The 23,577-nt window shown below is 39.8% G+C and overlaps 2 protein-coding genes across 7 annotated transcripts; one reads left to right on the forward strand and one right to left on the reverse strand.

Moving 5' to 3' along the window:
* Positions 1-1,016: 1,016 nt before the first annotated feature.
* LOC308386320 (uncharacterized protein) lies at positions 1,017-8,965 on the reverse strand. Of its 2 annotated transcripts, none has more exons than XM_080865775.1 (3): positions 8,816-8,965; positions 8,340-8,525; positions 1,017-3,383 (listed from the first exon to the last, which is right to left on the reverse strand). In XM_080865775.1, the coding sequence occupies exon 3, from the start codon at positions 3,346-3,348 to the stop codon at positions 1,858-1,860; it is 1,491 nt and encodes a 496-aa protein (XP_080721901.1). In that variant the 5' UTR covers positions 3,349-3,383; positions 8,340-8,525; positions 8,816-8,965; the 3' UTR covers positions 1,017-1,857. The 2 variants fall into 2 exon arrangements, with proteins under 2 accessions (XP_080721901.1, XP_080721902.1); XM_080865776.1 differs by having other exon boundaries at positions 8,754-8,965.
* Positions 8,966-12,166: 3,201 nt separating this feature from the next.
* Positions 12,167-22,747, forward strand: LOC308385494 (uncharacterized protein). 5 transcript variants are annotated; one of them, XM_080864445.1, is made up of 4 exons: positions 12,167-12,286; positions 14,433-14,538; positions 17,622-18,386; positions 19,156-22,735. In XM_080864445.1, exons 2-4 carry the CDS (start codon positions 14,521-14,523, stop codon positions 19,849-19,851), a joined length of 1,479 nt encoding a protein of 492 aa, XP_080720571.1. In that variant the 5' UTR covers positions 12,167-12,286; positions 14,433-14,520; the 3' UTR covers positions 19,852-22,735. The 5 variants fall into 5 exon arrangements, with proteins under 5 accessions (XP_080720571.1, XP_080720572.1, XP_080720570.1 ...); XM_080864446.1 differs by lacking the exon at positions 12,167-12,286 and adding an exon at positions 12,315-13,536 and having other exon boundaries at positions 19,159-22,747; XM_080864444.1 differs by lacking the exon at positions 12,167-12,286 and adding an exon at positions 12,316-13,494.
* The last annotated feature ends 830 nt before the right edge of the window (positions 22,748-23,577 follow it).

The raw sequence follows: 23,577 nt of genomic DNA on the forward strand, positions 1-23,577 counted from the left end.
TACTGACCTCTGTCATCATTTTAAGTGGGGGAACTTGCACAATCGGTGGCTGACTAAATACTTTTTTGCCCCACTGTATATCTTTAAGTCTAATTGTTGAATGTTGTCATTGTGTTTCTTAAATTTGTTAGGTCTTAGTTCAATCTATAGGATCAAGCCAGTCCTTTGATCCTGACCACGTCTCCACCCACTCTGTGCTGGGGGAGGTTTTATTGCAGATGCACTCTCTCTGGAAGATCTGTTCCTTGTGATGTTGTTTCCTGCTTTTATGATCCTTTTGGTGAGCAGGAAGTCATGGATACACACACACACACTCACTCAAACAAACACACGTTCTTGCACATGCATACAGATGTTTACACATACAGACACATAGTGTCTTGTTTTAGAACCATTTGGCGGGTTTACGGTGGGAGGCGCTTTTGCAATAAAAGGCAGCAAGCGGAGGCCGGATTTGGGGTCATTTTGTGGTAGATACCGATGAGGCCTCCTTTGCAAGCAAATCGATCGATCGCTGACTGTCTTGTTTTCCTCATGATGAATAAGTCCCTAGACTAGTGGAGCTTGTGGAAACACAGACCCAACAATCTTCTTCTCTTTCACTTCAATTGCTTCTTCTACATTGTCCAACTAGTCTCTATATACTATAATAATTTCTGTCTTTTCAATTGTGCCTACTTTTTTCCTGTAACGTTACGTTGATTATACCCTATAAACCTTATCTTTACTGTGTTTTATATTAAATCCTTTTAATCTCCTGTACTTCCTTCAAAGAAATTGTGTCCTCAGCAAATCCACATGTCCTGAGGATGCAGGAATCTGTGTTTGAAATCCTTGGAGATGCTGTTAAAGCGAATAGGGACCCACAAAAAGACCAGACACAAGAATCAAAAGGTCAAAACGGTCCACAAACATTCTCCATGGTGTTGCCAGAAGGTGGCACCACACCTAAGTTACAGTCAGCTGGGACCGCAGGCTGCAATTTTTCAGACAATAAGAAAGATGCGTTACATCTTAATTCATTTTATTCATAGGATAAAGTAAATGTGTTTACATATTGCCTGGTTAAATGACAGACATTTACGACTTACAGTAATAATATTTTCAGTGCAACATAAAAAAAAAACATGGTTTGTCTCTTCATGAATCAAAACAGACTCACATCCTGTAAGACAACAGGGACCAATGAAAACACATTGCACATTGGTAAGCTGCAACAGAAGTGGCACAGCAGTGACACTGATAATTACCTCACGATGAATGGCCAAATAAACAGTAACGGATCTGATAGTTTGACCCAGAAGGTGAACTGTTCTGACATTTAGCCTTTTCTTGTTATCAGAAGATGGGAATAATGTTAAGTCTGTATGCTGTTTGTGGACACAGCCAGTGAAGTTTAACTTGCTAAACTTTTGCCAAAATATAAGACAACAAAGATGCACCAGTCAATTAAATGCATGAAACAAAATGGAACACAAGCTGCGATTCTGTGAGGCCTGATCTCAAGCTTTTTAAGTTTGACGCAGCATCCAGAAGAACTTTTGTTCAAACTCCTGTTTCTCCCACTGTGTTCAAATGAACCCTGTCAGGGTAATGTCCCATTGGTCTGCCCCTTTTCTCACAGGAGGACACTTTGTGGGTCTTTTGATGGCTCAATAGACTTTTGTTACGGATGAAAGACTTTCCACACTGACCACATACAAATGATTTAACTCCATACTGGATGAGCCGATGTGATTTTAAGCCCTTCTTTTGAGTTTAAGCCTTTCCACAGTGACCACATACAAATTTTTTAGTACCAGAGTGGATGAGCTGATGTGATTTTAAGTGACAAATGCCAGTAAAAGATTTTCCGCACTAGTCACGGCTGAAAGGTTTCTCTCCACTGTGGATGCGCTGATGCATTTTTAACCTATCAATCCCAGTAAAAGACTTTCCACACTGATCACAGATAAATGATTTAACTCCAACATGGATCATATAATGTCTCTCTAAGTGACCTTTTTGAGTAAAAGACTTTCCACACTGATCACAGTTGAAAGCTTTAAATTCAGTGTGGACGACCTGATGTGTTTTTAAGCTGGATCTATGAGTAAAGGTCTTCCCACACTGCTCACAGCTGAATGGTTTCACACCGGTGTGGATCCGCTGATGTGATTTCAAGCTACCAATCTGAGTAAAAGACTTTCCACACTGATCACAGCTGAATGGTTTCACCCCCGTGTGGATCAGCTGATGTGATTTCAAGTTACCAATCTGAGTAAAAGACTTTCCACACTGATCACAGCTGAATGGTTTCACACCGGTATGGATCAGCTGATGTGATTTCAAGCTACTAACCTGTGTAAAAGACTTTCCACACTGATCACAGCTAAATGGTTTCACACCGGTATGGATCAGCTGATGTGATTTCAAGTTACACATATGAGTAAAAGACTTTCCACACTGATCACAGCTGAATGGTTTCACACCGGTATGGATCAGCTGATGTGATTTCAAGCTACCAATCTGAGTAAAAGACTTTCCACACTGATCACAGTTGAAAGCTTTAAATTCAGTGTGGACGACCTGATGTTGTTTTAAGATGCATCTCAGAGCAAAGGTCTTCCCACACTGATCACAGCTGAATGGTTTAACTTTGCTGTGGACAACCTGATGTTCTTTTAAGCTGGATCTATGAGTAAAGGTCTTTCCACACTGATCACAGCTGAATGGTTTCACATCGGCGTGGATCAACTGATGTGATTTCATGTTACAAATCTGAGTAAAGGTCTTTCCACACTGATCACAGCTGAATGGTTTCACACCGGTGTGGATCCGCTGATGTGATTTCAAGTTACCAATCTGAGTAAAAGACTTTCCACACTGATCACAGCTAAATGGTTTCACACCGGTGTGGATCCGCTGATGTGATTTTAAGCTACCAATCTGAGTAAAAGACTTTTCACACTGATCACAGCTGAATGGTTTCACACCGGTGTGGATTAGCTGATGTGATTTCAAGCTACCAATTTGAGTAAAAGACTTCCCACACTGCTCACAGCTAAATGGTTTCACACCGGTGTGGATCAATTGATGTGATTTCAAGTGACCAATCTGAGTAAAAGACTTTCCACACTGATCACAGCTGAATGGTTTCCCACCGGTGTGGATCAGCTGATGTGATTTTAAGCTACCAATCTGAGTAAAGGTCTTTCCACACTGATCACAGCTCAAGCTTCTCTCCTCCCTGTTGGCGCACTTGCGTCTTCTGAGCTGCTTCATAGCAGGAAAAGTCTTTTCCACAGGGATCGCCGCTGGCTCATCTTTACTTTCTGGTGCTGGATGTTTTTGGCTGATGTCATCCATGTGCTGAGGTTTCGGCCTGCTTTCACTTCTTTCTCCTGTAATGACAAAGAACCCAAACAGTGACATCAGGTCTATACCTTCAGCTCATCCACAAGTGCCCCCTCTTACCTCACAAAGATAAACAGTTTCACCATCTGCCAAACGTCTCAGGTGTCTGGGGACGCTATGCTATGGTAAATATTTGAAGTGAGCTCATTTATCGGTTTTCAGCATTATTTTGTTATCGTTTTTATTGTCAACTCGGTTTTCCTAGGTCTTTTCACGTGCATCATGTATAAATCTTCTTTTTTTTTTTAGGTACCAGTAGAGTTGGACGTCTTGAGACAACTTTTACGTGGTCTTGGTCTCGACTGACTTTTTTCTTGGTCTTGTCAAAAACAACACACAACATTCGAAGCACATTGCACACCGTCGTAAATTCCCCCTAATTTTGGTAGGACCCGAGCTCAGGTACTAGCTGAGGACAGCAGTTACGCATGTGAGCGAGGGGGGAGAAGCTGCTGCCTGCAAGCTTGCTGCAGACAGAGCAAAGCTTAAGTTTAACCAGGTACCAAAGCAAATCACTCGTATTGTACAAATAATGTAAATATGACGGTGTATCACCAAAGATTGATATCAAACTGATTACTTGGCCCATATTACGCTTCTCACTCTTCGAGTGAATCAACAAATGGCAAAATGAAAAGCAGAACAACAATGCTGTTTTTCTTTTTAGAGAGTCTTAGCTTACATGTGTGTTTATTCCATATTTTTAGTTGTTACCCTCCACGGCTAAATAAATAACTCTAAATCGTTTTTAGTTATGTACGGATGAACACAACAATGGACATAAGGGGCGTCTTTCAAAGAAAAAAACGTAGGTAGATGTTATCTTATTGATTATGCTGTGTATGTTGTTCAATATAATTCTATGCCAAACAAGAGGAATTTCAATACACAGCAGTATATTCACAGTTAAAACTAGAGATGGCACGATACCACTTTTTTATGTCCGATACCGATACCGATATCATAAATTTGGATATCTGCCGATACCGATATGAATCCGATATAGTATTTTTTAATCAATAAAACTGTTTTTTTAATATCTTGCTGCATTTTGTATAAGTTCATAATCAAGTTTAAAACAACAACAACACTAAAGCTATTCTGTTATACCTGTATGCAAAAAAAATATTTCATAGTTCAGCAATACTGATCAATCTAATAAACTTAAACCTACACCATCCTCCCTATTCTGGTATTTTAAAGAGTACTTAGCGTAAATATTAAGCAACCTAACTAATAGGGTTCCAACTCCCAGCAACAACAAAAATAAAAAAATTAAAAAATAGGGAACCACCCCTCACGCTCCACCTCATGATGCTTAATCGACGTAATCAACCTTAATTTGATGCAGTGTGAAAAAAATGCACAGAAATAAATTATTTTTCAAGAAATATTAAATAGATTCAACATCTTTCTTCAACAGAACTGCAGACTGCACAGATGGTACCTTCCCAAAGGAAAAAGCACTATAGCTTACTAGGGTATATTAGAATTAATAGTTACTATATACAGTATTGGACTTCTATATATTTTACATCAGAATAAAACTTTGGGTGTCAGATAATTATTTATTAAAAGCTAGACATTTTAAATGAGAATCAGAAATAAAAGTATGTCTTTATGCCCCCTTTTCCCTGTTAATGCCCTATCGGCCCCCCTGGCTAAACTTTGCTAGATCCGCCCCTGCACAGTTACCAGCGTCAGCTACGTAGAAAAAGATCCTCGAGTAGAAAGTAATATTAAATAAATTCTAACAACAGCTTATCTAGCTTTAACGTGCTGCTGTTGTTCAGCCGCTGGTTTCCTCTTTCTGGTGCAAAGTGGGCCAAAAACAAACCAGAGAGACGGACTCGCGACAGAAAAGCCGATCAGCTGATCATTAAGCAGTTTCATGATTGAAGTAGCAGCAAGAGAGTGTGAGAGAGAGAAGAGGCAGTCGCTCCATATATCGGTTATTAAGCTTAACGTGGGAATGCTTTACAAACATTCAGAGATGGACTTACACACTTGCTTTACATAACTTTGTCGGAGATGAAATGCCAGGTTGCTAGCGAAGCTCCACATGCTATCCAGACCACCGACAGGTCCTGCATGCCACAGCCGCTCTATCACGTGATGCATACTGCTCCGACGTGCTAACGTTCTGAGGTGAGTTACGGCGTGTTGCAAGTTTTGTGAGGTGCTTTCGTGATATTTAATGGATCGGATTACATTTTTTATTTTTCTCCGATATCCGATCCAGTAATTTAGGTCAGTATCGGACCGATACCGATACGTAATATTGGATCGGTCCATCTCTAGTTAAAACCAGATATTTAGATACACTTTAGGGAGAAAACATAAAAACATTTTTTTACTGTTAAAAATCAATTTAGAGTAAACTTGTTTTGTTTTAGATAAATAAATATTGAAATATATTTTAAATTAGTTAAATGTCAGAATAAAGAGAGACAGAGCTTTCTGTTTTTTATCACTTTCATCAAATTTAGGAGCACATATGCACTAAGTTTATTGTTAATTAATAAGAAAACTCCAGACGATTCTATTCTGAGCTGAAGAAGCTTCTGATTGGTTCGTAGAGTCCATGTGAGAAAATTGGTGGCACACCTGTGGATCCATATAAGGCAAAACACAGATCCTGTTTCTTTGACATGGGAAAATCAAGAGATGTCAACCAAAACACCAGGAAAATAATTGTGGAGCTCCATAAGTGTGGCTCAATTTTGAATACAATTTGGTGCCATTTGCAATTAAGAAATACAGATAGTTTCTCTCTTTACTCTTAAAGTTAACAAACATGTTTTTTTATATTTATCGATCTATAAAAATAAACATTTAGTCTGATTTGATGTTACAATTAAAAAATCTTTTTTTTAATCTTAAGGGTATATAAATATCTGGTTTCAACTGTATATTTGATGATGTTGGTGTTTGGCTTGATTGTCAGCACAAAGAGGGAGAGAGAGGAACAGAGAGAGAGATGGAGAGGAGAATGAGGACAGAACAGAGATGGAACAAGAGCAGGTGAGACGCACATGTCAAATGGTTATTTGCCAAAACTCTTCAGAACATGTATCTAGTAGCTAGTGTATCTTTTTAGATACCATTTGTTACTTTTCAAATTCTATATTTATTAAGTTATGCAGGCATGTTTGTGCAACAAGGCTAAATAATTATATAAACGTTTCTGTATCTAAATAGTACTGTGTTGTATTTATCTGCAACACCTTAAAGGCCGGTCTGTGAAAATATTGTCGGGCATAAACCGGTCCGTGGTGCAAAAAAGGTTGGTGACCGCTGGTCTACAGCATTCTACCCCTCAAGGACACGTAGTCTAATGTCTTTATTTTTCAGGGCCACTTAATATTACACTATATGCTTATATGGCATTTTAGTTAATATAAAGCATAGAATTGAGGCACTTCAAATATTTTCATCTCAACACCTCCTCCCTGGAGATAAGGAGTCTCACTATCTGCCTAATGTCTCATGGTGCCTGGGAGTTTCAGTCCAACTCACTCACAATACCCATCTGTGTGTGGAATAACATTTTTGATGTTTTCCTATATGTAGAACAAAGCCACACAAAATGTACTATAGATATTACTAAAGTCATGTTGTCAAAACATATGATCAACACATAAAATAAAGAAATCTCCATCACAAGAGTTAGCAGCTTACACAAGAAAAGACGTCAGAAAGAATATGAAAGAAGAAAAGTGGATTTTTAATGAGGTCATGCTGAGCCTCTTGTCCCGATTGTTTTATGTTGGGCTGAGAACAAACAACCAATACTCAGATCAGGTCCAGTACACAACAATTATGTATTAAGCACATATGTGGGAGACGTACACGATACCACCCTCAGTGTAGTCGGGTAGATCTCACAGATGTGTGGAGGCGTGGAAGAGACGACCCAAACGCAGGACTCATGGTGCAGAACAAAGAGGATTTATTGGTGCGAGTGAATGGACAAAGCAGCAACGGCAAGACTGACTAGCTGACTGAAAGACTGAGTGGCTGGCTAAATAACTGAACACAGACGGGAACGACAACATAACATCAATGACACGACACTGGACTGGTGGAACTGAGGAACATAAATACACAGGCTGAAAAATGAGTGACTAGAGACAGGTGAGAGAACAGCTGAGCATAATGAACTAATGATAAATGGGAAGGGAGCTAGAACATAATGCACAGAGTAAGGCTAACACAATAAAACAGGAAGTAGAACATGCAGAGGATAAACAATGAACAAGAACTGAAAATACCAGGTCAACAGCCCAGGAACCCTGAGAAAAAGAGGAAGCACGAGAACTTCTTTATTTAAAGGGTTGTACACACCCGAGATGCATGAGCAAGTTACATATCATGCATCAGCGACAGTTAGCTGCATCTGCTTTTTACAACACTTAGAATGCAGTTTCGAGACCCTTTCACCCCCAGCTGTTTCCTGTTGTTCGTTATGAGGCCCGTGATCGTGTATGCCACATCCTGAGTACATCCTGTTCTAACCGCCCCTGTGCAGGCACGTATGCAGTTACAAGCAAAACACTTCTTTTAATGTGTTTTAGTTTAAATATTCTTTTGCTTCTTGATTTATTGACACTTATTGAAATACTGCAACATGTGTATTTCCCACAATCTCCACATAGATCACTCCACAGACATCACCTTCATATGAAGGGAAACAAAGAGTTTAACTGAAATGATAAAAGTAAGTCTGTCTCTCCTGCTGCTTTGAGCATGTACATGACAAAAGAATTTCCCTCGGGATAAATAAAGTTATTCCTATTCTTATTCTTAAAACATTAAAGTACTGAGGCAGACAAACAGAGAGGCTAAACAGAAGGCAGAAATCAAACCAAAGTGAGCTAAGAGAGAGAGACCCTGTAGAAAATGATGAAGTTAAGCAACCAGTGTAGTTATAACTGACTTACTCTGGATCTCCTCTCAGACTCAGGAGGGGGCGAGCGGGCCGGCTTTGTAGTTGGAGTCGGACCAGCAGAGACAATGGGCTCACTGACCTCCACTCCCCAAGTCAGTCACCACGAGGACAAGTTCTTTGTTTAGAGATGATTTAATCCAAGCTCACCAACAACATCACTCAGCTGTCCTCGTCAGAACTAATGAAATAAAAGCAGTAACATTTAGAAACGTCAGTTTACTAAACATAAAAAAATTGCTCTTTTAGCCTCGCTCACATGTTCTGTAAAGATTAAATGACTTAAATCATCACGTGGTTTACAAAAACACATTTTTACCAAACTCAGCAAATAAGTGCGCATCCAGAAATAACTGTTTCATCTCGTTTGACATGGAAACTTAAAATTACAAAGACACACTGAACGCACCTTCCTACCAGCTGTAACCTAGCAGGAGAACGTACGTTCGTCTTCGCAGCTGCAATACATACCTCACAAAAAGCCGTTCATCAATTAGATTTAACACGACGCTTCTCCACAATACTTTGATGCGGGTTCTTCAAAAAGTGCCCTTTTTTTTTTTTAAACGGCGGAAAGACACAGCAAAGAGCACAGTACGCACACTCCTCCTTCTTCTTCGTCTCCTCCCCCTGCTGCTGCTTCTTCTTCTTTTTTTTTTACAAACCTTTATTTAAACATCAGTACAATACAAACTAGAGTTAAACAGTACTATATTATAGGTGTTATGCTTACCAAAAAATGTATACAATAAACAAACAACTAAACATTATTCAGAACCTACAGGGGGAACCTGCTAGGGGGAAAAGTTTAACTGATTAAAGCAAAGAGTAAAGTGATTGAAGGATCTTCATTTTTTTTTACACACAACCATAGTTTTTATAGCTTTTGGGTTAGTAGAGTTCTTAATTGAATTAAGATATTGCACAAGCTCATAGGAAAATACATAAAAAGAGGGATGTCTTCCAAAACGTTTGGATTTGTGAATATGACATTTAGCCATTAAGATTAACAAGTTAATCACACATCTGTTGTTGTCAATGTTGAAATGTCTTTGGTGTTTTTGTAGACCAAATAATACATAGTTCCAAAACAGTACAAATCCTTTAAATACATTTTCTGAGATAAAAACACATAATCTCGGCCAAAAGTCTTGCACAAGGTTACAAAACCAAAAAAGCTGCATAGTAGATTCCTTGCACTTTTGACAAAATCTGCAGTTTGCATCAATGTCTAATTTGAATTTGCTTTGAAGATAATCTTTAGATGGGTAAATTCTGTGTATTAATTTATAATAAATGTCTTTAACTTTGTTGGTAATTAAAAACTTCGTCTTCCAAACTTCGTTCCACATAATATCGACAGGCAACCGGTTCCAGAAAAAAAATTACATACGGTTCTGTGGTTATACTATCCTGAAATAAAGATCTGATAGATTTGTTGTTGTTTTTAGAATTCTTAGAAAAGCACATCTTCCAACAAAAGTTTATAATAAAGATGCCAACGGCCTGTGGAATGAAGTGATATTAGGTTTATTCTTAAAAAGCATACAAACCTGTGATGGTTTTGAGCCAAATGTTTTTGTATAATCATCACGATTTACAGCTAAATTATTAAATATAGACAAAATGTTTTATAGGAAAAAAGCATACCATTGGAATTGAATAATTGGTCGACTAAAACAATATTATTCCTAAACCAACTCCCTAAGAAGAGAGATTTTCTTTTATATAAGATATCATTGTTATTCTACATATAATAACTGTGTGGACTAAAGTTCTGCTTCTATATAAGAGTCCATGCTAAAAAAAAAAAAAAGCTTGGCGATGAAAAACAGAGGTTTTTATGGGGATTTTATGAATATTAAAATTACAAGTAAGGAAAAAATCAGTGCCACCTAACTTAGAAAACATGATATAGTATCTAAATGGATATAGGATTAGTAATTAGATTTTTTTTAACCAATTTATTTTGAATGTGTTATTTAGAGTGTTAAAATCTAACATATTAAGTCCTCCGTTGACACAGGAGTTCATAAGAACTGTTTTTTTAAATGTAGTGTGTCCTATTTTTCCAAATAAAGTTGAAAAGTAACTTACCAACCTCTTTTATGAGTTTATTATCAAGGTGCAATGCCAATGCAGCGTATGTAAGATGAGAGATGCCATCTGCTTTAGTTTTTAATACTCTGCCTTTTAATGATAAATCTCTTAAGAGCCACTGAGTAAATCTGTGTTTGAGTTTCACTAGAATTAGATATAATTTTGATCAATTCTTCTTTCCTGGTTTTTGGTTATTCAAATACCTAAATAACAAACTTCTTGTTTTATTGGAAGGTTACACAAAGCTGTTTTTGAACATTCTTTTATTGCCATAAGTTCACATTTAGGAATATTCAAGTACAATCCAGAAACTTTAAGAAATGTGGAGATTGTTTCAATAGCAATAGAAATTTGATACTCATCTTTTAGGAATAATGTAGTGTCATCAGCTACCTGTGTTATGTGTAAATCTTTGCCAATTAGCGATATACCTTTTACATTGCTTGACTTCATATGGTTAAACAATAGTTGGGCAATTAACTAAAACAGGTACAGGGACCTGTTTTGGGACAGCCTCGTCTTTTCCCTCTTTGTATGTTAAATCTGGGTGAAATACTGTTTGTTAATTTGACACTGCTGTTATTGTTATAATGCTTTAATCAACGTAGAAAGTAAGTACCAAAACCATATCTATCTAGAGCTTGAAATATAAATTCATGCTTCACCGTGTCGAAGGCCTTGTAGAACTCTAAAAATAATATGAAAACACTGCTATTTATTAGGTCAGAATAATCCAGAATATCTCAAACCAATCTGATATTGTTATATGTCTTTTGGGCATAAAGCCAGATTGTGTTTCATAAATAACGAGTCAACAACCATCTTAAGTCTGTTAGCTAAAATTAGAGCAAATATTTTATAATCATCATATAAATCATCAATAAACTATTTGGTCTTCAATTATCAATCATTAAGAGGTCCTTATTTGGCTCCAAAAACAATGTGGTCAAACCTTGATTCATCGTAGTGGGAAGTTGTTGGTTTTCCATCTTCCATTGGTTTTAATTTTGCACTCCAGTATGAACACAAATCCCCCAACACGAGGATCACCACAACATAACCTAACAGACCTACACCTTAGTTCACAGATTCACTTTGTCTAAGGTTTATTTCTGGGACTTCGCACAATCCAGGAGCAAATCATGAATACATAATGGACTTACATTTACAACATTATGAATGAAATGTGCTCTATCTGGAAGCAGCGGGTCTCCCTCCCCCTTCAACAGGTTGTGTGTGAGACTTTAAATCATCAAACTGTAAATTATAAGTTTGAAATTGTTATTGATCCTTTACCCCGAGTCCTAATGTGTATATTTATTTTCTTACTCTTCTTATATTTATTGTTTGTTTACTTGCATTGTTGTAACTGGAGCCTCGTCGTCTCGTTTCTCTGTATGTAGCGGAGATGACAATAAAGTTTACTTTGACTTCAGCAACAAGCAAGCGCACCGAGGGCTCTCGCGCTCACTTAACGTGTATAGAATTTTAAAAAAAAACATCGGTGTAAATTATAAGTCTGTATCATAATGTCTGGTGTTTTCGTGTTTGTTGGTTTGTTTTTATTTTGCTTTATTTTGCGAGTCGGTTATTAGATGCCGCTCCAGCCGGTCAGACAATCCCCCGCCGCTTTTCATCCGTGTTAAGGTAAAGTGATCAGGAAAAGGAGATAGGAGGGACTTCTTTCTGGTGCTTGCCCTCAACTCTCGTGCTGCCCTGTCTGCGCTATTGGCTTCGTGTCCGGTGGAATACGCCGGAAATGGGATGGGTCTACAGATAACCACGTGGGTTTCTGCTCCCTGCTTCCAGCTTCACCCCTTCTCTCGGTTTGTGGGTTGTAGGGTAAGAACTGAGCAAACTTTAATGTCAGTTCGGTTAGTCTTGGGTAGATCCTGAATGTGCAAAGCGTGAAACACTGCAACATCCGACCCGTCTGAAATAATCAGAAACCCATCTCCGCATTGACACCTACTGGCCATTTCGGCTACCATTACATGTTGATGGATGCTGCTGAGTGACGCAGACGAGCCCTGCACAACCCCAACAAACTACTTATTGTACCAGACTGTCAGTAGCTGCGGTCTACACGTTTTGGAGAAATCCCGCAAAACAAGGAAAGAAAAATACTGAGACGGTTAAAGACAGAAAACTTTGTGCTTCAGCAAAATATTCCATCTTTTATTGTTTGTGTTGCTCAGAATAAATCTATTTAGAAGTCAGTTTATGATGCGAAACACACAGAGAAAGGATGCTGTGTTTACTGTGATAAGCACACAGGTTTACAGCTGGTTTTGCAACGTTGCATGTGTTTGGTTGACTTTTAGCTTTCTGTCAGTTCGTGTCATCGGGTTTGTTCTACACACTGCCAATAAAAGCCAGACGCTGGCCTAGATAATTCTGACAGATCGTCAATTTCACGCACATCTTTAAATCCTCCTCTGCTCAGCAGCCTCTGAACACGAGGAAACCTTCCTGTACTTCACTCTGCTGTGGATTTGTTTATGAGATATTCACACCGGAAGCGCATATCGTCACGGCTGCGCAGCGCGTGGGTAACGGGTTAGCGTGACAATGACGTCAAACGATTCGGCAATTTCTTTTCAGGTGAAAGTAGAAAAAAGAGCGGATGGAGCCCGAGCTGAAGATTTCATCCTGTGTTGTTTAAAAGCAGAGGCGCGTTTATTGAGAGATTTGAATGAATTCACAGCGCAGTGTGTGGCTCTCTCCCCCTCTCTCTGCTGATGGGAGTCAATGGAGCTCACCACTCTTTGTCTCTCGCTTTCTGTCATGTGACAGTAGCCGTTCAAATATATTTATATATTATTTATATAGCTCCATCATTTTGACTTGATTACGCCAAAGGTTTAAGTCCTGGTCACGTGACCTGGGTGTCGCGATCCACGCTTCGGAAGCTGGACGCTGCTCACTGCTGCAGGTCTCCTGCCGTTTATGGTTTACACGCTGAAGGAGAACAAACTGAGGAGCAGAGGAGACAAAAGGAGCGCTGACCGCGATCACTGCAGCTCTTTTTAAAGGTCGACTCTAAAAAGGTCTGCGCATCTACATCGTTATGTACGGCTCATTGTGTGGAGGCAAGTAGGAGAAATGTGTTATCATAAACACTCTCATCTCTTTTTTTTTATTCCTTTTAAAGACTTAGATGCTTAGATTATAAAATATAGCACAGGTTATGTGGTATTGCTGTACAGACACGTTTCTACATGTATATGGCTACTAAACACGTAAAATAATAGGCTGGTTTTCACGAGGTCATTAAGCGTGGTAACTGAATCCCACTGGACTGCAGCCAGGAGTGAGTCAGGCTTTCAGGTTTGTTTTCACAAAATACACATTCGTTCACGTCCAGATTACACTTCAGTTGTGTGATCAGTTGGGCAGATCTCATATATGACTTTTGAAGTTTGCTTCTTTTACTTAAAGAGGAAGGGGAAGAGAAATTTATTTTCTCTCAATAACTTTGACATCCTCACTCTTTAATTATTTTAGAATAGTTTGTTTTAACTTGGTAGGGATAAATTGATCAGCTTGTTTGTGCACCTGCTGTCACAAACGTCAATTCTGAAGCTATAATGGGGAACCAAACTGCAGTTATTCTGTGTATACCTGTTAAGACTTTTGGTTTGATTGGATTAAACATTTCCTTCTCAAATATTTCCATCTTGCTTTGACTGCAGCTGTAACAACATTGATTCCAGCAGGATTTGTAAAAAACATTTTGATGGACACACAGAGCTGGACAGCTTTTATTCTGTGGGTTTGGAGAGAGTCTGTGTGTGTCTGCATTCACTTTGTTCCTCTAATAGACAATCAATGTGCAGATGTTAATTCCTGCAGTGACTGCTGTTCTTCAGCCTGCAGAAACCATCCTGCAGCTGCTGGAACAAGTCAATCTTCTTAATGTTAATTTGCGTAGGTTCTTTTTTTTTTCAAGGATGGTTGCCTAACAAAGATCTGTTCTGTGTCCCAGCTGTTCAGCAGGAGGAGAAGAGTCTGACGGAGCAGCAGAAGAACATTTTCACCCACCTGTACTCAGGTCGGCCACTACAGAGGAAACAATGAGTTCAACACAAAAGGTCAGCACAATATCACTGCTAAGCTACAGTGCTATAACTATGTGCACTTTATCGGCTGCTGTTGGTTTTATTACGGTCTCAGGTAACATCAGGCTTGGTGTTGTTATTCTTTCTCAACCTCAGTATATTCACACATAGAGAATCTCTGAAATTAAAACAAGAAAAAAGATCAGACTAAGAAACGGGAACAAAAACATCAATCAATTAAACAATAATTTTTAAAGCATTTTTTAAGTATGGCTCTCTTGTCCTGCATTTCTGCTCATATGTAATTTAGATAAAAGGAGATCATGTTGAAGTCACTGGTGACACTAGGTCGGCCACCATTTGCACCGGCCCCTCCCTCTGCTGGCCCAGTCCTGGGTCTGCCGTGCAGACCCGGTGACATTACCATGCTTTACAGCATTCTTTATTAGCACACACATGGTTGCTGTTCACAATGCACACAGAGCTGCAGCTCTTCCGCTGCCAGCTCAACATTACCACAACCACATGACCCAGTACAATATTTAAGTCGGCGGGCGTGATTACGGATGCCGTGCAGGTGCGTCTGCCTTCCCTGCACGGCACTGCAGGCCACACCCCTCCACATGGAAAGTATCTCACTTTTCTGTGGGTCAACAGACTCACTGCAGCTGGTGGCAGTCGTCTTTGTGCTCTCTGTCCGTTGAATGAGAAATACCATGGAGAGACTGCTTTGTTGTTTATTGGCAGAAATGATGTAAAGTGGCTCTTTAAAGTTTGGGCGCAGCAGGCATGTTTGTCACTATCTGCTTACTGAAAAATATACTGAAAAATAAAGAGTTATTTCCAACATGACAGAGTGTTGGCTGACTTAGACTTATGTGGTCAATCTTCGTATGTTAAATTATAAGCTCTACATAAGCAGTCTACGTTGTTGCCAGCATTTATGTTTGTGGCTGTCCTGGTGTTTTATCCCCCTCCTGTATCCCGTTTGTTGTGGCCATTATTTTTAGGAGAAACGATATTTGTCTTCTTTGGACATTCCCGTGTGTTCAGTACTTTTCTCAACGAATGTGTCCTTTTATTGATGCCGAGATTAACATTTCTTATATTGAGACCGTGAATTAACTGTACTAGAGAGGCCAGTCACAGTTGTTGCTGTAGTTACATGGCACCTGCAGTCAAATCTGCGTGAGTAAATTGATACAGGGACACCAAGTGCTGGTGTTTTGTTAAATTAAAATACTCTGGGAATGCTCTATATTTCACTGGGCTCATCTAATGCATCACAATCCTGATATACCATCGTTCCCTCGAAGCTGGACAGGAAACTGCAGGATCTAGGACTGAGCAGCTCCCTCTGCAGCTGGATCCTTAGCTTCCTGTCTGACAGACGCCAAGTGGTCAGACTGGGCAGCATCACCTCATCCCCCGTCACACTGAACACTGGTGCTCCACAGGGGTGTGTACTGAGCCCTCTCCTGTACTCACTCTACACCTACGACTGCACGGCCACTAACAACTCCAACATCATTGTGAAGTTTGCGGACGACACTACAGTGGTGGGTCTTATCACCAACGGTGATGAGACGGCCTACAGGGAGGAGGTCAGCGCCCTGACCCACTGGTGTCAAGACAACCATCTCACCCTCAATGTCGCAAAGACAAAGGAGTTGATAGTGGACTTCCGGAGGTGCAGAGAAGTACACACCCCCATCACCATCAACGGCGCTGCTGTGGAGAGAGTGAGCAGCTTCCGGTTCCTTGGTGTACATCTGGCTGAGGATCTTACGTGGTCAGTACACACAAACAAAACAGTGAAGAAGGCGCAGCAGCGCCTCTTCTTTCTCAGGAGACTGAAAAGATTCGGCATGAGCCCCCGCATCCTCAGGACCTTCTATCACTGTGCCATTAATAATGGACTGGATTTATATAGCGCTTTTCAAGGCACCCAAAGCGCTTTACAATGCCACTATTCATTCACTCTCACATTCACACACAAGCTACGGTTGTAGCCACAGCTGCCCTGGGGCAGACTGACAGAAGTGAGGCTGCCATATCGCGCCATCGGCCCCTCTGGCCAACACCAGTAGGCGGTAGGGTAAAGTGTCTTGCCCAAGGACACAACGACCAGGACGGAGAGCCCGGGGATTGAACCGGCGACAGATACGCTTCCCAACCCCCTGAGCCATGGTCGCCCACATTGAGAGCATCCTCACTGGATGCATCACCACCTGGTATGACAACAGCACCACCTACAACTGCAAAGCTCTCCAGAGAGTAGTGCGGTGCTCTGAACGGATAATCGGAGGTGAGCTTCCCTCCCTCCAGGACATCTACAGGAAGTGGTGCCTGAGGAAAGCGGGGAGGATCATCAAGGACTCCAGTCACCCCAGCCATAAACTGTTCAGACTGCTTCCATCAGGAAGGAGGTTCTGCAGCATCCGGTCCCGTACCAGCAGACTGAGAGACAGCTTCTTCCACCAGGCCATCAGACTGCTGAACACTTCATAGACACCTCAGCTTCACTACTGGAACTTCAACATTATGCACGCCATACTGTATATAAATGCCACTTGTTTTGCACATGTCAACTACCAACCACTGTATATTTTATATATTTTATTGTTTTACTCTATTTAATTTGTAAAATATGTATACACACACGTAGACATACATATTTAGTATACACATTCAGTAATATGCATACACTCTTATATTGTACATATATTTATTCATATAACTCTCAGATTTAGCCATTCTTATATTTTGCTTGTTCTTATGTTATTGTACTTTGCACACCTCTGTTGCTTGTAAAGCTCGCACACAAGAATTTCACTCACATGTACTGTACCAGTGTACCTGCACATGTGATGTGACAATAAAAGTGATTTGATTTGATTTGATATATGACCATGACAATCTCTGAAAGATATTCAAATAGTTCACAGAATTTCTGCTTGAATTCTCATCTGTACTGAACCTTGCCTTACTGTAAACATTGTTTTTGACAGCCTTGATTTTGTTTCAACCTTCAGGTTTAAAACTAGTTTGAAGTTTCGGTTTGTTCCATGACTGCATTTCACTCACTGCCTCTGTTTGTATCTCTGTCACTGCAGGACCAACATGGAGCGAGAAGTCAGCGCACTCAGGAAGCCGACAAACCTCACAGAAGAAAGGGACGGAAAAGATACAGCTGTGATGTGTGTGGGAAGGATTTTACTGTAAAGTCTAACCTAAGAAGACATCAAGTCATCCACACTGGAGAGAGACCGTTCAGCTGTGACTTGTGTGGAAAATCTTTTAGTTTGAGGAATACCTTAAAGACACACAAACGCATTCACAGTGGAGTTAAACCATTCAAGTGTAACCTGTGTGGAAAGTGTTTTACTTTAAAGAATAACCTAAATAGTCATACGCTCATCCACACTGGAGAGAAACCATTCAGCTGTGACTTGTGTGGAAAACCTTTTAGACAGAAGAGTGGGCTAAAAAATCACCAACTCATCCACAGTGGAGTTAAGGCTTACAAGTGTGATCAGTGCGGTAAATCTTATACTCGCAACGATGCCTTACAGACTCATCAAGTTTCCCACTCTGGAATTAAGGCGTACAGCTGTGACTTTTGTGGGAAAACCTTTAACAACCTTGGACGCCGAAATAAACACCAACGCATTCACACTGGAGAGGATGTGTACTGCTGTGATCAGTGTGACAAATGGTTTACAACATATGCAAACTTACAAATCCACAAAATTACCCACACCGAGGAGAGATCCTATAAATGTGACCTGTGTGAGAAGGCTTTTAAATATCCACATTCCCTGAAAGAACACCAACAGATCCACACCAGAAAGAGACTCTACAAGTGCAGTTACTGTGAGGTATGTATTTATATTGTTATCTTGTCATTTTAGCCTGACTGTTTGGAACAACTCGGCTTATTCAATTGTGTTTGCATGTTAGTAATTCTACTACATTTCAATGGGACACTGGTTGAGTCATCCAATTTAGTTTCAGTTGTGAATTTGCTTACATTTTTTGAAATAAAAATTGCATTTTGTAGTACTGGTCATCGTTATGTCTACTATTACTACTGGTAGAATTTGTGACAAAGGGCAGCGAGTCCAACACCCATCGGGAGTGAGTCTGACTTGTTGCCGGTTATATAGACTGTTGTTTAAGGATGCAATGGATTGAATTTATGTGTCTGTATGTGTAGTAGGATTTCAACAGTACCATATTCCTGTCCTTCTTGTCAGGTGGACCCAGCAGTCAGATCTACTTTTGCCTTATTGCTGTATTGCTGCAGAATTGTGTCAGTATTAGAGTGATGTTATTGTGGAATTACTGTTACTTGTTGTGGTACCACTGTATTATTATATTGTTATTATCATGGTATAGGATTGGGCAATTTGCTTGAAAGTTCAGTTGTTCTGTTGACCCCGGTGGCATCGCCAGTGAATGAGGGTAACAGTGCCAGGAAGCTGAGGAGTCTCCAGTTTTGGTAGTGATCTGTAACATAACCTAAATGTTATAATTGAAACCATAAAAATGATGTAGGGACTCTTTTCTTTCTTTCTTTTTTTTAAGTGACATTCAGGATAAAAATGTTGAAGGACTGACTTACACTCTCTTTGTGTCTTTGTTTAGAAGCAGAGCGACACAGATGGATCCAGTTCTCAACCCTGTCATCACTGTGGTGGTGGGAAAGAGTTTCATTGTGACCTTTGTGGAAAAACTTTCTATCATCAAAGGAATCTAAAAATACATCAACGTGGACATACTGGACAAAAGTTGAACTACTGCAAAGAATGTGGCAGAGGCTTCCCCACACCTAGTGCATTAAAACGCCATGAACTCATTCACAGTGGGGTTAAAAAGCACGTCTGTGACCAGTGTGGGTCATCCTTCACCACTGCAGGTCAGCTTAAAGCACATAAACGAGTCCACACAGGAGAGAAACCATACAAGTGCACATACTGTGACAAAAGCTTCTCTCATTCAAATAGCCGTATACTTCATGAACAGACACACACTGAAGGAAACTACAGCTGTGACCAGTGTGACAAAAGCTTCAAGAATCTCAGTTCATACTCCAGACACAAACGATCCCACGCTGTAAATAAACAGTTTCAGTGTGACCAATGTGCAAAAACATTCACTTCATTATCTGCTCTGTGCAAACATCAACATGATCATACAGGGCTGAAATCACTCCCATCATTTGGTCACAGTGAATCCGAAGAGATGAAAATCTCCTCTTCTGGTTGCAGGGACGGACTTAAAAGCCTTGAGATCAGGCTCCACAGAGTTCAGATGAAATCTCCTGTAAAGGGTGTCAGCTAATATCACAGTTAGATCTGATGAGGTAGTGTTTCTGGGCTTGCAGTGAGTAATAAAGTTCAAATGTAAGAATCTGCACATACAGCATATATATAACAAGTATTTTTCCTAGAAGCTCTTCATGCTCCAAAATGTCCCAGTTACATTTTAGTCTCTTCCCTTCAAAACAGTAATATTTGGTGGTAGTAGTACTTGTGTTATAAAGTTGCAGAAATACCTCTTGTGAGTCAGTGAGCGTGCCTGTGTAGCCGTTATTTAATTAGGCTGAAGAACACATTCTTATTTGCATTGGTGGCTTGCAGAAGGAAAAGCCACTTGAAGAAATGGGGTTAAGTTGTAATAGATATATTGTATGACTGAGAACTAATTCTGCATTGATTTTGAATATTCAACATGTGGTGAATACTGAAAAGAAGTGTAAGTCTCACAGCACATATACTGGCATGTTCAGACTTGCTCATACAGGGAGGGTGAGTGATAGGGATCCATGGAGATAATCCAATAATCAGTGTTTTGAGAAGATTCAATCGTCCTTCCTCCGAACTCTGTGCAGAGCAGACACACCTGGAAGATGGGATTATACTAAGGATTTGCAGTTGGATTATAAAGCAGAGTGCAGGAGGATTAACCATCACCAAACAAATACCATCCAAGAAATGGATCTGTAAGACTTTTCTACTAAGCTCACTGTACTGTACTGGATTGTAAACAGTGAGGAAATCAAGGGACATCAGATGGAGTTGGTACTTTGACATCTTTTTTCATCAAACATGCAGGGAACAACAAAACATACAGAGCATCTATGCCTCCCCTTTTCTTCACACCACATTCTGGCTTTGACGCTCCTACTCTGTGCTGTAGTAAATTCTATTTGACAAGCAGTTTCTGATGCGCCAGAACACGACATCGCACCAGAGTTCCCTTCACCGTCAAGCAGCAAGTCAGAGGAGTGACAGGTGTATTGTTCATACCGCTCCAACTCTGAGCACTATCTGTTTCAGTGCACCTACTTCAGTCAACTGACTACAGGTCAGAAGTGCACGTGGGTGCAGGCTAATAAGAAGTGTTGGTGTTCTGGCTAGACTGCAAGGTGTTGACGTAAAAGGACGTGAAAGCAATGTAAAGAGACCCACCTGGATGGCCTCTTATGCTGTGAATGTACATAGTAGTGGTGGATAAGCAGAGGAAGACAGCCGTGGTGAAAGATGTAGCTGTGCCAAATGAGGAGAACATCAGATCATCCACGCTGGAGTGAAACCTTTCAACTGCCATCAATGTTGCAAGTCCTTTGGTCAGATTAGCATCTTAAATTTGCATAAGCTTATCTAAGCTGGAATTAAACCTTTAAGTTGTGCTCAGAGTGGAAAGTTCTTTGGTAGTTTTTATCATGTAAAAAATAGTGCTGTTAGCGTTAATCTCGTTAAAATGACGTTAACACCGTAACTGCACATGAACTGAATAATAATAATGCAAACTGCAGATGTAAGCATTATTGTGCTGACCTTTGTGGAAAAACATTCAGAGTGCCGTGTGCTCTAAAAACACACCAACACATGAATACTGCACACACTGCTGTGACAAAACTGCCAGACCATTGGGTCAAACTTTCAAAGTTTAAGATCAGGCTTCACAGAATTCAGCTTTAATCTCCTGTTTAGTGTTACTGCGAGAAAGTCCATCAGATCAGTTATGACCTCAGACGTGCTGTCTGGTGCAAGCAAGTATTGTTAAACTTTTAAAGTATTCAGCTAAGTATTAGAAAAGTACCAGGACTGTTAGGATTATCAAGTAAATAAAAAGACTACAGATGTGATGTTTGCTTTGAGGATTTGATCGAGAAGTACAGACAATGAAATTTACCCCGTAAACTAGTTACTTCCTGATAACAGCTGCATTTACACCGTGTTGTACTGGATGCTTCAAAGAAATGAATATGTAGACTGTATGCTAATCTGAGGCTTTGTTTTACATAATCAGATGTTTATAGTCACCTTATACATTTATAAGCTACATACCAAGAAATCAAAATTACTCAGAGTAAAATTTGTCTCCATCCTGATAAAATACCTAAAATTATGCAACACTTAAAGTTACTCATGCATTCTCTGAATTTACTTACACATTACTTAAAATTAACAACAAGAAACTTTTTTCCTGCAAAAAACTGGTGTTTCACATCTTTATTCTAGTGTACCTAATTTTAAATATTTGTGCTTAAAGCCTTTGAGATTCCAGAACCTCAGCAGATGTAGTTGGTTAACCTAGTACATACTTTTTATTTCGTTTCATGGATTAAATTGACTGCATGCATTTTTGTTGTCTCTGGTTTTGGCAAAAGCACAACCAGTTAAGCTTTGCTAGCTGTGTATGAACACTTAACTTGCGGCTTGTCTAAATGTTGCTTTAACAAAACCTTTTAGCAGCATGTACATGTTCATATAGCAGCGCTTAATTCTGTAAGTATTCTAAAAACAGTTGTTTGTAATAAAGGATATGAAGTGTAACAATTAGTGCTAAAGCTTTATTGTTACAGCAATATGTATTTTCTCCACTAGGTGGAACCTTTGCTAACTGCCTGTCAGAACTTAACAGATTTTGAAATATCCATGTCTCCCATTGAATAATGGAGGTGAAAAAACACCTGTCTGAAGCTGGCAGCCAGCATTTGCAGAGACTTCCTTTGAATTGTTGTTATTTATTTATTTATGTATTAGGTCTTCTGATTTTACTTAAACTGTGCAATAAATAGCAGCAGAATTCTGTCAGAACCTCCTGATTCTTGTCAGTGGAGTCGGTGCTGCGCCATTTCTGTTCTAGTTTACTCATGTGAAATGTCCTATAAATGTCTTTGTTGTTTTAAAATTTGAGTTTGTTTTGCTGCATGAGGAGATAAAAATACAAAAAAAGGTTTTTATTGATCCTATAAATAATAAAATATACACAAAGTTAGCTTACGTGCAGTTTTGACTCTGGTACTTACTGCTCAGTATCTTATAAATGTCAAATATGGTTCTTATCAAGTGCTCAATTTAATTTTAATTACAACATCAAAGCTTGAGGTAAATACCCTACAGTATATATATAATAGAATCACTAATGAACTGATTACTTTAATGTTTTTGGCATACAATATGCAGTTATTAAAAACTCATGTCAGTCATGATAACTGTTTGGATTTCCATGTATCATATGGCTTGTGAAAATAAAAGGGAAGTGGTTTCAAAGTTAAAGACAGAACACCACTGTGTGGCCACTACCAGCTCCACCACCATCATCAAGTTTGCTGACGACACCGTCGTGGTGGGCCTGATCTCTGATAACAACGAGACGGCCTACCTGAAGGAGATTAGGAATCTGGAGAACTGGTGCCAGAGGAACAACCTCCTTCTAAACGTCAGTAAGACAAAGGAGCTGATAGTGGACTTCAGCACTAAGCAGGAGAGGAACTACCAGACCCCCGTCATCAACGAGTGCCCAGTGGAGAGAGTGGACAGCTTCAAATACCTCGGAGTTCACATCACGCAGGACCTGTCATGGTCCTGTCACATCAACACCGTGGTGAAAAAGGCCCGACAGCGTCTCTACCACCTCAGACGCTTGAGAGACTTCCAACTGCCCTCCAAGGTGCTCAGGAACTTTTACTCGTGCACCATAGAGAGCATCCTGACGGGAAACATCTTAACCTGGTTCGGGAACAGCACCATGCAGGACAGACGAGCTCTACAGAGG

Source organism: Rhamphochromis sp. 'chilingali', assembly GCF_963969265.1.
Source record: "Rhamphochromis sp. 'chilingali' genome assembly, chromosome: 18".
Lineage (NCBI taxonomy): Eukaryota > Metazoa > Chordata > Actinopteri > Cichliformes > Cichlidae > Rhamphochromis > Rhamphochromis sp. 'chilingali'.

What these genes read in the sequence shown, in the direction of transcription:
- LOC308386320 (XM_080865775.1), bottom strand. Translation starts at nt 3,348, where the DNA reads ATGGATGACATCAGCCAAAAACATCCAGCACCAGAAAGTAAAGATGAG.
- LOC308385494 (XM_080864445.1), top strand. An exon ending in ACAAGTGCAGTTACTGTGAG is followed by an intron (nt 18,387 to 19,155) that starts GTATGTATTTAT and finishes GTCTTTGTTTAG; the next exon opens with AAGCAGAGCGACACAGATGG.